General features: G+C 40.5%; 1 protein-coding gene across 1 annotated transcript in view; it reads right to left on the bottom strand.

The window, feature by feature from the left end:
• Positions 1-18,356, bottom strand: part of LOC135224570 (ubiquitin-conjugating enzyme E2 J2-like) — a 113,209-nt gene that overhangs the window by 32,088 nt on the left and 62,765 nt on the right. The window contains exon 3 of the mRNA XM_064263687.1: positions 3,544-3,778. Coding sequence (XP_064119757.1) covers positions 3,544-3,778 — 235 coding nt within the window. The remainder of the gene's footprint in view (positions 1-3,543; positions 3,779-18,356) is intronic.

Raw genomic sequence — 18,356 nt, 5'->3', positions numbered from 1 at the left:
TTAAATGGTCTATTATTATAAAAATGAGACTTTTAATTATGCAACTTACCCAGGAATTATATGATCAGCTATGTAATTACTGGGTAAGTATAATTAAAACCTTGTTTTATTATAAAAACATCATTTTTAATTATGCAAAACCAGTAATTGCAGAGCTGATCATGTAATTACTAGGTAAGTATACCGTAATTAAAACCCTGTTTTATTATAACATATATATGAATGTTATGGTCAAATATAATTAAAAATCTTTTAAAACTAAAGTAAGAAAAGGTAATTTTCATTCTATAATTTTAACTTGCCATAAAAGGTACAGATTTAAAAGATTCTACATCATGGCTAATGTGATACATATTCTTATGATTATCTGTAATGTGTTTCATATCTCAATTGTGATTATTCTATTCATTTACATATATTACATAACATCAGTCTTTTATTAAAATGTATTATTCTTCCTCAGCCTGTTTTTTTGCTCATACTTTATACTGTAATATACCACAACAAATATACATTTATCATGAAAAACATCATGGAACACAGTAAATGTATTTGTTGTCTTTTGTTTTCTTCTCAGAGTGCAAATCCTTACAGCTTTAATTTATCGACATCTTTCCATAGAAATATCCATTATATGCTAAAATATAGCCCCATTCATTTGGTCTGTTTATAGCGTGCGCTTCCAAAATCCAACAAAGAAAGCAGCGTTGCCTCTCATCTATATAATGCGATTGTTTGGCTTTCATAAGTTACACTTAAGTGGTTCAAAAGTATTTATTGAATAATGATATAGATTCACTTTTGTATATCAAAGGTATATTTCATATAAAAAACCATAAAAAATTACAAGAGAACGATAGTAATTGTATTTCACAGAAAAATGGCAATGAAGGCGCATACCTGAGGAGATTATCTGGGGAAGAGAAATTGAGAGATCCAGAACAACCTTGATCCACGTGTCCGAATGGAAAATAGGCAGTTGCAGAACCTTGTCCACGACTTATCTTTTTTCCTCCCCATTTTCTTTCATTTCTTCTGTTACCAAACTGCGCAATTGTCATTTTCTAAAACATTTTCTTTATTTTAATTTCATATTCAGCCAATTATTTACAGTTTTCATCAAACAGTGGTGGGGGGATGTGTACCAGACCCCTCCGCAAATAGTTAGAATCCCCGAATAGTTGGGACCCCTATAAAAAAGCTGAAAACGGCCCTTTTTTTTTTTTTTTTTTTTTTTTAGTTAAAACTCTAGAAAAACCCACTAAAAATGTTTATACCTGGTTTTTTAAATAGTTTTATCACAAAAAGTGCATTTTATGATGAAATTGATAAAATCCTAGGAATTTGTGGATATTTCTCAAAGAAAAATACTGCAAATAAGCAAATTATCTGCGAATAATGGGTAGATATGGTCCAGAGAGAAATTCAAGAATCCAGAGAGCATGAATACTGGGGCCCAATTGTATTACTTTCAATTATTTATAAGCTACATATAATCATTCATCCCTTCCTTTCAGTTTTTGTCATTGTGTAAACACACAGTGTATATATGTGATTGTGTTATATTCTCCCCGATCATGAAGAGAGGCTTTATGATCCAGATTTACAATTAGAAGAGAAAATACTGGTGATAATGGTGCTTATGATGTAAGTGAAATTGAATATATTATTGCTGATATTCATAATCTCGGGAAAATCAAGTTCACTTTGTGTTCTCCTCTTGAGTTTTCTATTTGTTTTTCTCTCTTTGAATTGTTTCACCTTACTGCTGATGACACGAACCTTTATGCAATATACATAACTGTATGTATGTGTAGAAGAAAATAAATTCATGAACACTGATCTGATAATCAGGATTGCCAATATTTTTATAATTTTCTTATGTGTCATATCATAGGGTTGTATCTTATTCTAAATAGCACAGCCATTTCATCACGATATCTGGATGATAAATAATGCTATAGTAATCATACTCATCATATACCTATATTGTGAGAATTACCCATATAGTAATAATTTAACCTTATCTGATATGTACGTATAATATTCATTTTCTGCTTTGCATAACAGTTTGTGTCATCAGCCATGAAGCAAAACAATTTGAAGAGAAAAACAAATTAGAAAACTCGAAGAACACAAATAAAGATTATTCTATTCTTAAGACCGAAGATTTGTTAGCTATGAAAAATACAAATGGATAAAAAAATTTTCATTTCGCTGTCATCTGATTTGATGATAACCTTGCTATCTGGATTTTAAAACATTTCATCAGCTTCATTCTCGATGAGTGACTCTCTCATGGAAGTGTATCTGGATATTACAAGGTATCATCATCTGTATGGAAACACGTTCGTTGCAGCATAATGATAAGAAACAATAGATATGAAAACGTGGGCTCAGGTGTGTTGGAGAATAACCACTACTACAAGCAAAGGCCAGGAAGTTTGCTGAATGAAGCCAAACTCCAGCCTAACCGCCAAGGAAGGCTGCCAAAACATTCTCAGTTCATTTATTTATGTAGTTTTATTTGGGTTTTTTAGGGGGCAAATTGATATGAAAATACATAGTGAATGTTCAAGTAGAGAATCCATAGGAAACGGAGCTTAGATTCATAGAAGAAATAACTTTGCCTAAATGGAGCAATGCCAGATTGTACTGAGGGCATTGTATACATGCCTTTAGTATCTGAGGACTTTTTCACTAGGTACGCTAGACATGCCGCAGGATTGGAAAGGGCCCATACTTCTGATCCATACATTAACACTGGTCTTATCACAGTGCTATAGACATTGACTTTTAGCGTGATTAGCATTTTCTTAGCACATACTACTCCATGATTGGTACCTTTTATTTTTCTCTTGAACCACACAGGGAGCATAAGCAGGCAGAGCAGGAGTGAAAGAAGAATTTACATACAGAAGGCTAAAGGAAAAGACCGGGTAGGCTTATGGTGTGCACTAATGAATTATTTACAAAATCTAAAGGCCTCTAGCATCTGATACTTTACAAAATTTTCACTCTCATCAGATCACTCTTATTACCTTCACATTATAAAAAACCACTCATGTCTCAACAGCTAGGCTAACACACGATGGTCATCATGTACAGCCACAACATTCGGTCTCCAAAACTTTCATTACAGGCTAATGCTTACGTCTCTGCTTGTTGTAGACAACATAACGCAAATACAGAAAACAAGCACAATACCGTACAGGAGAAAGTCAGCCAGAATTCATCAATATTACTAGTAATGCTTATTCACAATGTCTGCAAAAAGACACAGCATGAAGAATTCTGACAAGAACATAAACATTCCAGTGGCACCTGGTGGGAAACAGGAGATTACAGACACAGTCATAGTAGTGGGTTAGCCAAGCTTTTTTTTTTTCTTCTTTTTTTTAGTGTTAATTGCACTTAATGGCACAAAGATATAAGCTTACTTTAAAAGTAGGTTAGGTTCACTCTAAATAATTTCCAAATTATTATAGCCATAATAAACAAATTCATCAAAAAGAAAAGCAACCTGGCAATTATTGGACCTACCATAAAAGACAAGAGTCCTGTTAAAATGGTGGCCACAGACCATGCAGGATTCCATGTGTCTGGATGAAAGTCTGAAATTGACAGGCAGAGTCTTGTGTTGGTCTTGAAACGTCCTGATGGAGTTATCATATAGATACTAGGTGGTCGGAATGGATATTCCATAGGGAAGACAAGTTTCCCATGATAATAGCCACCTTCGTATGGACTTTGTTCAGGACCAATAACAACATAGTGCCTAAATTGAAAGGAATAACATTAAATAGTAATAATAAATATAACACCTTAAACAAAATATGACTGAATTTTAGGAACAATATTAAAACAAAATAACCATCATAATAAATAAAACTTTAATTTAAGCATTATATGTAATGCATAGAGTTTTTCATAATTTCATTCTATCTTTCTTTTGTAAGTTAGATGTAATATGTTAGAAAAAGCTAATCTGATCTAATTAAACACAATAGTACATATATTTGTTAAAAAAAACTGCTTCATGAAAAATCTTCAAACTACTTTACATTCACACATAATCCAGCAATTCCCCCGGATTTGCAGGCTCGCAATTCGTGGAATCACAGATTCACAGATTTTCCTGTGGAAACTATATACACATTATTTGTGGAAAATTCGCCTATTCGTGGTATTTTGTACTAAGAAATATTCACTCATTACTGTATTTTCATATTTTGACTGCACTTTTTGTGATAAAACTATTAAAATACTTTGTTATAAGCATTAAGAGGGTTTTTGTGTTTAAACTATCAAAATAGGCAATTCTAAGCATTTTTAGAGGGGTTTTAAGTATTCACAGATGTTAGCTATTTGTAGGGGTTGTGTGGTACACATCCTGCTAATCCGGGGGGGTTAACTGTATTTCTAATTACTTTAGCAATCATAAAATCATATAAAAACATTGATAATTATTAAAATGTTGGCAGAGGTATATTCATCAAATCTGCACAGGTCAGATGAGAGCAATCAATTACATATGACAAGTCAAAATTACATGTTATTCCTTCTGATATAATGAATGCACATTCCAACATTGAGCTCCATCTACTTTATTTTATTATCAGGTTAATATGTTTTAAAGGTTTAAAATCCCTCTCAAAGGGTATAAGAAACTCCACCCAGCCTGAAGAAGAAATCCTTGGAAACTAAAAATCCCAAGAATTGGTACGTATTTAAGGCAGCCGCCAGTTACTGGTAGGGTTCTGTTCCTGGGGGATTGACGGTAACCGATAACCGAACTTCAAAAGTCGGTGGGCATGTGTAACGGCCAGATACATAACCCTAAGAGCAAGGACTCTTTAATAAAAATGTGGAATTTCAAGTGCTTAATCCTTTACTATGGTCTGCACGGTAGTTATACAAATTTTTAATGTCAGATTCGATGAACTTACAGGTAAATCTTGGCCTACAGAGAAAAAAATCCCCTTTTTCAGAACGCTTAACGATGATGTCAATTTTCATTGCCACTGATGTCATCTTCCTCTTTTTAATGGCAATTCCTAACCCCCAATAACAACGTTATAATCATTGCTTAACAAGTACAGCTATATATGAAAACAGGTTCTCTGCTACAAACAACCAAACTGAATCGGATAACAGCACTGTTTTGCTTGTATTTCAGCCATTGTACAATAGTAAAAAATTACTGTAGTAATGTTACAAGTGATATTAACCCTTAAACGCCGAAGCGGTAAAAAAATATATGTCTCCCGTGTGCCGGAGGTGTTTCAGAGTGAGCGCGGAAGCGGAAAAATTTTTTTTTTCAAAAAATCACAGCGCGCTTAGTTTTCAAGATTAAGAGTTCATTTTTGGCTCCTTTTTTTGTCATTGCCTGAAGTTTAGTATGCAACCATCAGAAATGAAAAAAAATATCATTATCATATATAAATAATGCGATATATGATAGCGCAAAAACGAAATTTCATATATAATTGTATTTAAACGCGCTGTGCGCAAAACGGTTAAAGGTAACAAGTTACTTTTTTTTCGTTGTAATGTACACTAAATTGCGATCATTTTGGTATATAACACATTTTAAAACGATAAAAGCAACACAGAGAAAATATTATCACAAAATAATGCATGAATTTGTAACGCGCGGACGTAAACAAATAATTTTTTCAAAAATTCACCATTAATCTAAATATTGTCCTAGAGACTTCCAATTTCTTTCAGAATGAAGACAAATGATTGAATATTACTATACTATAAGAATATTAGCTTACAAATGCAGTTTTCGACCATATCTGACGAGTTAAAGTTGACCGAATGTCAAATTTTTTTTATATATATTTTTTTTATATGCAATTATTTCGGAAATAAGAAAAGCTACAACTTTCAAATATTTTTCGTTTTATTCTACATGAAATTGCGCACATTTTCATATATAAAACTCTATGAAATGCCTAATATGAAACGGAGCAAATATTCCGAGATTGGGACGTACACATTTCGGAGATTTGTGGCGGAGAATCCGCGCGCGGAGGGAAGGAAAGTTTTTTTTTTTTAATTCACCATAAATTTAAATATTGTGCTAGAGACTTCAAATTTGTTTCAAGATGAAGATAAATGACTGAATATTACTAGACTGTAAGAGTTTTAGCTTACAATTGCGTTTTTCGACCATTTCGGTAGAGTCAAAGTTCACCGAACGTGATTTTTTTTCCATTTATCGTGATTTATATGCAAATATTTCAAAAATGAGAAAAGCTACAACCTTCAATTATTTTTTGTTGTATTCTACATGAAATTGCGCACATTTTCATATATAAAACTTTATGTAACAGCTAATTTAAAATGGTGCAAACATTACCACAATCGCACGTATGATTTTTTCGGAAGAGTTACCGCGCGGACGTAAAGAAAATGTATTTTTTTCATAAATTCACCATAAATCGAAATATTGTGCTAGAGACTTCCAATTTGTTGCAAAATGAAGGTAAATGCTTGAATATTACTAGAATATAAGCGTTTTAGCTTACAATTGCGTTTTTCGACCATTTCGGTAGAGTCAAAGTTGACCGAAGGTTGAAAATTTGTCACTTATCATTTTTTATATGAGCATATTTCAAAATTGATAAAAGCTACAACCATGGGTTGTTTTTAGTTGTATTGTGCATGACATTTCGCACATTTCCATATATAAAACTTTATGTAACGGCTAATTTAAAATGGTGCAAACATTACCACAATCGCATGTATGATTTTTTTCGGAAGAGTTACCGCGCGGATGTAAGGAAAAAGTTTTTTCATAAATTCACCATAAATCGAAATATTGTGCTAGAGACTTCCAATTAGTTGCAAAATTAAGGTAAATGATTGAATATTACTAAAATATAAGAGTTTTAGCTTACAATTGCGTTTTTCGACCATTTCGGTAGCGTCAAAGTTGACCGAAGGTTGAAATTTTGGCACTTATCGTTATTTATATGAAAATATCTCAAAACTGATAAAAGCTACAATCATGAGTATTTTTTTGTTGTGTTTTACATAAAAATGCACACATTTTCATATATAATACTCCACGTAATGGCTAATTTAAAATGGTAAAAAAATTATGTCAAAGTGACGAAATAATTTCCGAGATGTGTCACAGATACTTTTTAGTGCGGCAAGAAAGAAATTCGCACTTGCGCGCCTGCGTAACGATTGTAACAAAAACACACCTTGATCCGTGAACTCCCAGCATCCCCCAAGGCGCATGATTCAAGAGTTTTCAGCTGGTAAGGCCTAAAAGTATTTTTCGCGAATTTTTAAAAAAACTTTTGTATGTCGACGTAAAATACGTCCAGTCGGCACCCGAGAGACAAAAAATGTCGACGTAAAATACGTCCAGTCGGCGTTTAAGGGTTAATTAAGTAGAAGAGGACCTATATATTTTTACATTACGTACACCTTTACCCACTATGGAGAAAATATCAGCAAGGAAATATTGTAGTACTGCTAAAGTTAGGTTGTAGTTGCAGCTGAAGCTCAGAAAACAATGTTCACACTAATAATGACTATAAATTACTGTGCATCAGCAACATGGATGAAACTCGACTCGCCTAATATGTGGTTAAAAACAAAGGGATTTTGACGAAGGAAAAATCTATTTCTGGGTGATTGGCTCGTGTCGCCCTATGAAAGGATCCTTAATATCATTCTTTCTAGGTAAAATTAATCTAAAATTACCAGAGAAAAACAAAATTAAGAAAATGTCAGTAAAACTGACTCGCTCACTCTTAAAAAGAAGTGTCGGTATGATAATAGGGGCGAGTGGGGAACACTACCACGAGACAATCACCAATTAGAACTTCCAATCAGAATCCCCCCAAGAGAGAGCTGATACCAACGGGCGATGCAGCCGCTACTACTACTACTAGAGGACGCCACGGACAGCAGCGCCCCTAGCGGACATCCTTAATCTAAAAACTCTTGTCCTGCAAGGGGTAAAAACCATAAAGGGGGGGTTTTCATAGGGCGACACGAGCCAATCACCCAGAAATAGATTTTTCCTTCGTCAAAATCCCTTTTCTGGGCTCAGCTCGTGTCGGCCTATGAAATAGTACCAGAGAAACAGACAAGATGGGAAAAAAAGGAACAACAAATGAAAAGCAGTGTAAAATGATGGATATAATATAAGTAAATCAATTACAGCATACAAACTAAGCACTTAAACTAACTTATACTAAACAGTAAAACAACAGAACGTTAGTAATCTTAAAGTACTTAAATGGTAATTATAGTAAATTACAGTGATGCATGTAATATAAACAAAAAACAAAGGGATTTACTTGAACAAATATTTACAAAATATACAAAAAACTCATTGTGTCCTACCCTAGCATAAAAATAAGGGTAGGTACACTGAAGTCCCAATCATTAATACAAGTGTGGCAAAATATATACAAACACATTGTGTCCTACCCTAGCATAAAAATAATAAGGGTAGGTACACTGAAGTACAATATCAGTACAAGTGTGGATGTCCCTAGCAAAAAATAAGGGACAATCCACTATATGACTCAGCGGCTAAGGCTATGATATTCGAGTAGCCTGGCGATAGGGTGAGGCATGTTGGATGATGTAGGTAGAAAGGAGACCTGGATCTATACTACAACTACTATACAGTATCAGGGGAAACAATGTTTCCCGCTGCTACTGCTGAAAACTTTAAAGATTCCAAGGACTTTAGATAATGGCGTTTAAAGACTGTCGGGGATTTCCATCCAGTATACTTTTTAAGATCCTCAAAGTTCATATGTTGAAAATAATTAATTGAGGTGGCTACTCCCCTGATATCTGTGCTTTTGGAAATGACTCAGGATTGGCTTGTTTAATGAAGTAAAGGATTTGTTGTCCAATACCTTTTACTGACAAAGTACCACCTTTTTCTCTCATGAAAGAGAGCACCTGAGGATCTTGAAGAAGTACGAGATAGAAAGGCTCTAAGAGTTGATACTGGGCAGAGAGAAGGATCCTGGGGAAGTGGGATAACTTTCCAAGGGGCCCACCTTGCAAGAGGATCCTCATTTTGGCTAAAAAGCTACGATCCGGAGCAAGTAGAACTTCTCCTGATGGAGGAATTCCACATGACCCGCATCCCTGGATAGAGCCGACAGTTCTGAAATTCTAGCTCCTGAGGCTAGGCTTAATAAGAATAATGTCTTCCTCAGGAGCATTATGAATGTACAAGATGAGTTGTCAGTATCTGAAGCTAGTTTGAGGACATCATTTTAAAGAACCATGAAACTGTAGTAGGCCTTTGGGAAGGTCTAAGTCTAGCACAGGCTTTAGGGATAGATGTGAAATAAGATTCAGTCAGATCTATCTGAAAACTACTTTGAAAGATTTTCTTCAAAGCGATTTATGAGTGGTAATAGTGCTAGCTGCTAAACCTTTTTCAAACAAGGATCTGAAAAAGGATATAGCCAGATTAACTGTCATGGTTGTAGTGTTCGATTCTTTCAAGAAAGATGCTAATTTTTTACAGCTGAGTCATATTGTCTAATGGTTGACTCTCTCTTATCTGATTCTAGGAAGAGAATATTCTGTGGATCAATATTAGCATCTTTATTAGCCGCAAACTTCATGAAGTCCATAAAGTTAGGGTCTGGAGAATTCCTGAGGAAGCGAACACAGTCCTCATTTGTACTGATTGTGATAGCTTGGGATTGGGGATCCGTTGAGGTCGGAGACCCAATTCCAGAAGAAGAGGATACCAGTTGCTCTTGGGCCAGTCCGGTGCAATCAGAGCTACTATCCTTTGAAAGACCTTAGTTTGCTTAGGACTTTCAAGAGAAGATTCACTGGAGGAAAAACATAAATTCTCCTCCACTGATTCCAGTCCAACGACAGGGCGTCCGTGGCATAAGCAGAGGGTCCAGGTTGGGGGTCACATAGCAAGGGAGCTTGTGGTTCGCTTGTGAGGCGAAGAGATCCACTTGGAGACCTGGGACTCTCAGGCTTACCCACTGGAATGACCCGTCGTCTAGAGACCATTCTGATTCCAGAGAACTGACCGGGACAGGGGCTGTCTGCTATCATTTCTTACTCCTGCCAGGTGAGTGGCAGACAGATGCCATTTGTGTTTGTTTGCTAAGGCAAAGATGGCTATCATGACATGATTCACATGCTTGGATTTGGACCCTCCTCTGTTGATGCCAATGAACTACCACTGCACTGTCCAAAACTAGCCTTAGATGAGACTTCTTCGGGGAAGCAGTCTCTTCAAGGTAAGAAATACTGCCATTGCTTCCAACACGTTTATGTGGAGCTGGCGAAATTGAACTGACCAAGTCCCCTGAACCTGTTTGAACTGAGAGTATCCCCCCCACCCGGACCGGGAGGCGTCCGTGTGAATGGTTAACACTGGAAGGGGATATTGAAAGGGGTACTTTCTTGGCTAAGTTCTTTACTTTTGACCAAGGACGGAGTTGATTGCGGAGGATCTGTGGTATTACTGACAACTTGTCTCGATATTTGGTGTTTGCTCTTGATCGCCAAATTCGATTTAAATCTTTCAGCCTTGCCTTCAGGAGGATATCTGTTACCGAAGCAAACTGAAGGACCCTAGGATTCTCTCCTGGTTTCTCCTTGACGTTTTTGTTTGCATTTGAGAAATTGCCTGACAGATTTTGCTATTTCCTTCCGTTTGGCCACTGGAATTGACAGATTGTGGGAAGACAAATCCCATTGGATTCCTAGCCACTGAAAACGAGACTCCGGAGTAAGTCTGGATTTCGTTTTTGTATATCTGGAACCCCAGATGTTCCAGAAAGTGAACTACCTTTTTGGTGGCTTTGAGCATTCCTCGACTGTTGGTGCCCAGATCAACCAATCGTCGAGGTATGCTGCTACCATGATTCCCTGAGCTCTCAATTGTTGTACAACCACTTCTGCTATTTTTGTGAATACCCTGGGGCTACATTCAGACCGAAGGGCATCACTTTGAATGAGAATGTTTGTTTGATTTCCTAGCCTGAATCCTAGGAATGGGCGGAAGTGCCTGGCTATAGGGATATGATAGTATGCGTCTGTAAGATCGATGGAGCATGTGACGGCTCCACGCGGAAGTAAGGTCCTTACTTGCGAGAGGGTAAGCATCTTGAACTTGTCGCAACGAATGAAAGAGTTTAGCTTTGACAAGTCTAAGATTACCCCTTCTTTTTGTTGAGCCTTTCTTTGGCGCTGAATAAGCGACCCTTGAAATTTTAGATGCTTGACTCTCGCAATAGCTCCTTTCTGAAGGAGTTCTTCCGCGTAATCTGTCAATTCCTCTGATGGTATCTGGTGGAATGATTTGATTGGAGGAGGATCTTTGATCCAACTCCAACCAACCCAATCCTTTGGACACTATGCTCTGTGCCCAATTGCTGAACCCCACCTGTGGCGGAAGAGGAACAGCCTCCCTCCTACCTGGGGGTGGGGAGCCTCATTGTTGATGGGCGGGTTGACCACCACGCCCTCCTCTGAACTGCCTGCTCCTTGTCGCCCTTCCTGCGCCAACGCTGACGAAAGTAACCTCTCTCGCCCTAACCTCTCGGCTGTTTGTAGCCTTGAGCCTCACATTTGTAGGGCCTTGTTAATGTGGCGACCGGCGGGAATTGCGTAGGAGGTGGATGGCTGATGATGATGGGGACAACAGGAGGATGGGCTGGTTCTGTTTCGAACTAGCAGGTTGTCCTTGTTAGGTAACCGGGACAGCCTGCACAAATTGCTGCTGTTGCTGGTGTTTTTCTGATACGGCTGGAACCTCTTACCAGCCTTCTTTGGTTTCTTACCAGCAGTGGGAACGGAATCTTGTTTCCTCTTCGAGGAAATACCCCACCTAGCTCTAAGGCTCTGGTTGAGCCTAGCAGCTTTCGTGGTGCAATTCGTTGACAGCGGACTCTGGGAAGAGATCCGCTCCCCACATGCTAGAGGCCAAGAGTCTATTCGGCTTCGTGCCTAATAGTACACTCCTGTAGAACATGCTTTCGGCAATTCCTCCTAGCCTGGAAGAAGTCGAAAGCGTCTGTTAGCACCGAGTCTGGAACTGAGATTTTGCCAAAATCTTGAACAGCGGTTCCGTAGCATAAGAGAGGGCAGCCATTTCCGTAATTATAAGGGAATTGAGGGACCTGCCAAACCTGGTTCGCGCATCAAACTCTGCCTGGATTAGGGAGAATCCGGCAGCCTTGGTAGCTTCCTCGCCGAACTGGTCCATGGCGCAGTCCTTGGTTTGAGCTTACCCAGCGTGAACGTAGCTGGCAAGTTCTCCCCACAATTCTCCGAAAGCCGGGAAGAGCGGAGAAGTAGACTCCGCCTCCCTCAACTGTGGGATGGGCTCATCCTTGAGGACTGCCTGAAGGGACTCTCTACTTTTGTGCGAACGGAAGAGAAACCTCCTCTTCCGTCGCGAAAATAGTAAAGGGACTCTTGTAGGCCTGGATTTTAGTGTTCGTGCACTCCCAGTCCTCAAGGCAGTGAAACCCATTCCCGCTGAGCATGATCTCTACTATATAGGACAGACTCTCTAGAGATCTTGTCTTCCCTAGTCAGAGCCGTTACAGTCAGCCTAGCATAACCGATGAAAGGCTGCGTCAGACCCGGAGGATAAAACTCGAAGTCCTCAATCCTCCGAGTTCCACACTCCGGGATAGAGATCATCCCATCCTTGAAAGGAGCGTAGGCAGCTACTCTCCATGGGTTTCTCCATGGAGAAAGCTGGCAGAGAGTCGTATGGCGGGAGTTGGAGAATGCCAGTGCTTGGCACTGGGGAGACTGGAAGAGGAACCTGAGATAGCCCGGCGGCCTACTCGGTCCTCATTCTCTCTAACCCTGTTAGAGAGTCTTGAATCGAACTGGCCTGATTGAGACAGAGTGCTCGACAACTGTGCGAACATCTGCTCGAATCTCGTCCCCAGGGCGGAGACTTGCGAGCCAACCAGCTCGCCCACCTGTTGCATCACCACTGCTGAGAAAGCAGAGGGATCAAAGGTGCTAGGCCCTGCTCCTCCTACCGGCGTAGCCGGAGTGGAAGCGGTGGAGGCGGGAGAAGGCACTGGCTCGGCGGGAGCGCGAGCCTTCTCCTTAGAAGCCTTGTTTCTAGAGCTCTTTGAGTGAGAAGCTCGGCTTCGCTTTCACCGCGTCGGCGTAGGAAGTCGAAGACTTCCTAGCCGAAGAAGACGAAGACGACTTCCTAGAAGTTGTCTTGGCCAGAGTCTTCGGTTCTCTCTGTCCCTTCACCTTTGGGGGTACAGAGAGAGCGGGAGAGCGGGTAGGGATCTCAGATCCCACAAAGCCTTGGAAAGAACACTCGAAGAAGGGACAGGAGAAGATCCAGGAGCACCCAAGGAAAGACCTTGTGGGCGCCGACACACCTACCTCAACCACCAATCCTCCACCCCTACCGCCATGGGCTCGATGTTAAGGTCCAGGGCAGCGACGTCCGGGACCGACTCCTGGGAGGCTACGACCCAAAGGATTGCTGGAGGTCTTGCTGGATGGAGGCTATCAGAGGGGCCGCGGACAAGGGGTCAACGTATCCAGTCGACTTGCCCGCAGGGAAGATCTGGACGGCCAGCTTCTTATCAAGAATGTATGGCTGGCCTTTGGCGGCGTTCTTCCCGAAGCCGCCCACCCACGCTTTCAGGGTGGCGAGGGCGACTTCCCTCACACCAGTAGCCTGAAAGAAAGGCGAGATTAGCTTCTAGTGGCGGAACGGGGTTAACAAACTTATGACTAAGGAGTTGTTAGTAAAATGATAAGGAAGCCTACAACGGACTTACCCCATCTCCCAGCTGACCGACTAGGTCGTAGCAGATGGCGCAGGCTTCTGGGTGCCAGACGATCATCTCATTGTATGACGTGGCACAGGGGGCGTGAGACCTGCACTCATCGTGGCCGCAGGGGTCCGTACAACGTCGCGTTGCACGCTGGGACCGTGACAGTTGGTAGCCTGTAAGTGGAAAGATACATGAGTTACCAGGTAAACACTTACAGTCTAACAGATGCTCCGCTGGTGCCGGAGCGATAAAGTTAGATTAAACCAGAGCCCCGCCAAAATACGTGTGGTAACCAGGTTGGTTGTGTGCCCTAGGCTATAGCTCCGCTGATGGCGGGGACACAAAAGGGAAACCAACCAGGAGTGGTGGTAATTGGAAACCACGACGGAAAATGGCGGGGATGGTAAGATTTATAATAATCACATTACACAATTCATTGTAAAATTAGGGTATATCCTTAAAATAATAATAATACAAACCTCTCTCCGCCCGTCTACTAGAAGAGTGCGCGGGTAAGAAGCAAGCTCCCTTCCGGTAGCGGGGGAGAGATGTAAGGATATAGTAGGCAGGCAACCGACCACTAGTAGTGCCCACCCCGCCCGCTAGCGGAGCCAGTAATCTATAACCAAGGTGCCCCGGCTGCGACGGAAGGCTCCTTTCGTATAGCGAGGGAGGTGGCTGAGCAACTGGGGAGGGGGGAGGAAGGTCTCGGCGTAACACGGCGGGAGTGAGAGAGGGGGAGGGATGGCCTACTCCTCCCCGCCTCACTGACTACCCGCATGGAGACCCTGGTACCTCATGAGTGGTCGCCTATACCCCCCTGCCTGGGAGGAACCCCTGGCCACCTCAGAGAGGGAGAGAGAGAAGGCGACTGAGGTTGTCATGACAACCAAGGGTCCCCCAGCTCCTCCCTATACCAGAAAGGGAGGGCAGGGGGCAGGGTAAGGTGCGATGGAACACGTGGACCGCAAGTGGCCTAGGCCGCGAGCAACACAACCGTGAGGAGGGCCACGTGAACCAGGCTGTACCAATACAAGGAACAAGCACCTAGGCTAGCCTAACACCCTAAATATAATAAATATATACATCGAAAAGATGGAAAAGACACTTTTAGTAAAAGAGAAAGAAGCCCAGGAGGAGGCAGACTGTTCCAAGAAACAGAAGCCTACTCGGAGCCAGCGATAGCCGATGAAGAGCAAGAGCCGGGATGCTGGGTCCGGAATAATAATAATAGCCCTAAATACCAAACTAAGAGAAATGGTAGGAAGGGCTAAAACTAACTAGCTAAAAACTCGATGTAAAAACAATGAACTTAATATAGTAACGCCCATAAGTATAAGAAGTCCCAGTATGGAGGACCGGGAATTCTTACGAGGCAGCATGGCGCCGCCACGAGACAACCGGGGAACCGTATATGACCTATTTAAGAGGAAAATACTGGTACCCGGAAGATAAAAATGTGGTAAAACATTACTTATGAGTTACTTAACTTAGCCGTGGCAATAGCAGAGCGTTCCATGGTAGATTAAAGAGATAAATCCCGAAATAGCACAGCACAAGGAAAAATTGCGTCTTGACGCTAGCGCTAAAAATTAAGGATGTCCGCTAGGGGCGCTGCTGTCCGTGGCGTCCTCTAGTAGTAGTAGTAAGCGGCTGCATCGCCCGTTGGTTTCAGCTCTCTCTTGGGGGGATTCTGATTGAAGTTCTAATTGGTGATTGTCTCGTGGTAGTGTTCCCCCACTCGCCCCTATTATCATACCGACACTTCTTTTTAAGAGTGAGCGAGTCAGTTTTACTGACAATTTTCTTAATTTTGTTTTTCTCTGGTAATTTTTTAGATTAATTTTACCTAGAAAGAATGATATTAAGGATCCTTTCATAGGCCGACACGAGCTGAGCCCAGAAAAAAGTATTTTAATAAAAAATACTGGGCATGAAAGAACACATTTTACTGTTGTTTTCATGCTGATAAAAGACAAAAATATAAAGCTCATATTATGATCAAATAGGATGAAAATAGCAAACAGAACATGACATTTTATAATACAACAAAATTTCAATTATACTTACCCAGTAATTATATAGCTAAGAGTTTAACTCGCCCAGCAGTTGAAATTCTGAAATTCACAAGTTGCGCTAATTTTTGTTGTGTTTTAGGTAGGTAACAATGCCCGCCCACTTTCAGGGAAAACAAGGAATAACTTGGCAAAGAGATCAGTTTGTTTTATGCTCCCTAAAATCCACGCTAGAGGACAGAGGGTGGGCTCTGATCATGTAATTACTGGGTAAGTAAAATTAAAACATTGTGTTTATTATAAAAATGTCATTTTTAATTAAGTAACTTACCCAGGAATTACATAGCCAATTCCCACACTGAGGGAGGTGAGATGCATGGATACTTCTACCCCAAAGCATTTGTAATGTAATGAATTCGAGAATAGAAAGATCGACTAACATTAATAACATGTTTGTTGTTTACCTGGTAAGAGAGTTGCTGCACGAAGATACTGCCTCTGGTTGTCACTCATCTAATCATGTAGTGGCATGGCAGTATAGCTGTGGAGTAAGTTACTACTCCAGGGAGAAACTGTAGTGAATTACAATTCCGATGGATAACAAAGATAAACGAATTGCCCCTGCCCAGGGCTCTATATCAACAAATAACCAGAAATAAAACTGTTATTTATACCCCAAATATATCCATAAAATAACCACCACCCTACCAAAGGACTGGAAGGTACTCCTGGTACTCCGTACCTCCAGGCTTCCCAACAACTTATGTAAGGGAGAAGGCTAAATTTAGGAAGAGTTGCTTCCAACACTTCCTTTCCCTATACCATGCCAGCTGATAAAAATGGACCCAAGGTACTACAGTTATCTTAGTAGAATACAGTTTCGATGTTGCGTAGATACTGGGAGGCAAAATCAGACTTACATTTCCAGAAAGTAGATTGAAATATTGGCGTCAGAGATAAATTCCTTTTGAAAGCCAAATGAAGTGGCTACTGCTCTATTCTCGTGAGCTTTTACCTTGCATAAAGGGAACATGTCTTCTTGATTGAGGAGTGAGCTTCCCAAATGATATCCCTAGGGAAGAATGCTAGGGCATTCTTAGAGAGCGGTCTGGAGAGATTCTTAACAGAGCAAGAATCACCACGAATATCTTTTGCTTTAAGAAGTTATAATACTAAAGATCTTAAGGGACAAAGGACAAAGTGTCCTTTCATTGTCATTGAGTCATAAGATCTCTGTCAGACTGTCAATCAAGAAAGAACGAGGCCATGGATTAGCAGCGGATTCATTCTCAGCTAGAAATCCAAGGGAATAAGAACAAACTACGTTTAGAAATCCAAGGGAATAAGAACGCACTATGTTTCCCTTAGAGGAGTCTACTCTTCTGTCCAAAGCATGCACTTTGCTAGCTCATTTCACCGTCGCTAGTGTAACTAGAAAGAGGGCCTTTCAAGTTAAATCTCAATGAAATGGAATGCATGGCCCATACAACCACTTTAACACAACATCAAGATTCCAAGACACAGTAGGAGAATATTTATGTTTGGAAGTGCTGAAGACTTACTAAGATCTGACAGGTCTGAGTTGGAAGACAAATCCAATCCCCTGTGATGAAAAACCAAACCCAACATAGCCCTATAGCCTTTAATGGTAGAGGTAGAAAGGTTCTTAGTTGAACTCAAGTGCAACTAAAAATCAGCTATTTGGGTCACAGTGGTCTGAGTAGAGGAGATATTGAAATTCCTACACCACTCTCTGAAGATCCTCCGATTGCTTTGGTAGACATTATTCGAAAATTGTCTTCTACATTTAGACATTATTTGAAAACTGTCTTCTACATTTGGCAATAGTTTCTGTACCTGCCTTTGAAAATTCCTTCTTTCTAAGAGGTTTCCTAACAGTTTGAAGCTTGTCAGGGCCAGAGAAGACAGGCCTTGGTGAAAACGTCGGCAGTGTGGTTGTTTGAGTAGTTGAATCTTTTGAGGAAGCAGTCTCAGGAAATCCACCAGAAGATCTATTAGGTCGGGAAACCATTTCTTCGACAGCCAAAAAGGAGCTACCAATATCAGGAGACGTTTTGGTGCATCTATAATTTGTTTATTATTTGCCTGATCATACTGAATGGGGGAAAGGCATGAAGATCCTTGTTCAACCAGTCAAGGAGCATAGCATCCATTGCCCAAGCAAGCACATCTGGTACTGGGGAACAGAACAGCAGGAGTCAATGGTTTTGAGATGTGGCAAAAAGATCCACCCTAGGTTTTCCCCAAAGCTTCCAAAGGTTCAGGCAGACCAGAGGATCTAAAGTCCATTCCATCTAGAGGACTTGTTAACAATGGCTTAACTCGTCCACTAGGACACTGAGTTTTCCTTGGACAAATTGGGTCACTATCCGAGCGTCGTTCTGGTCGGTCTAGAGGAGATCCCTTGCTGTCTCGTACAGGGAGAAAGAGAGAGTTCCCTTGTTTCCTTATGTATGACAGAACAGTTTTAAGGAATTGAAGGCCTAAATACATTGCCTTTAGTTCCTTCACG

The sequence above is a fragment of the Macrobrachium nipponense genome, chromosome 12, assembly GCF_015104395.2.
Source record: "Macrobrachium nipponense isolate FS-2020 chromosome 12, ASM1510439v2, whole genome shotgun sequence".
In the NCBI taxonomy this organism is placed as follows: domain Eukaryota; kingdom Metazoa; phylum Arthropoda; class Malacostraca; order Decapoda; family Palaemonidae; genus Macrobrachium; species Macrobrachium nipponense.
This window is presented reverse-complemented; position numbering and strand designations above follow the sequence as displayed.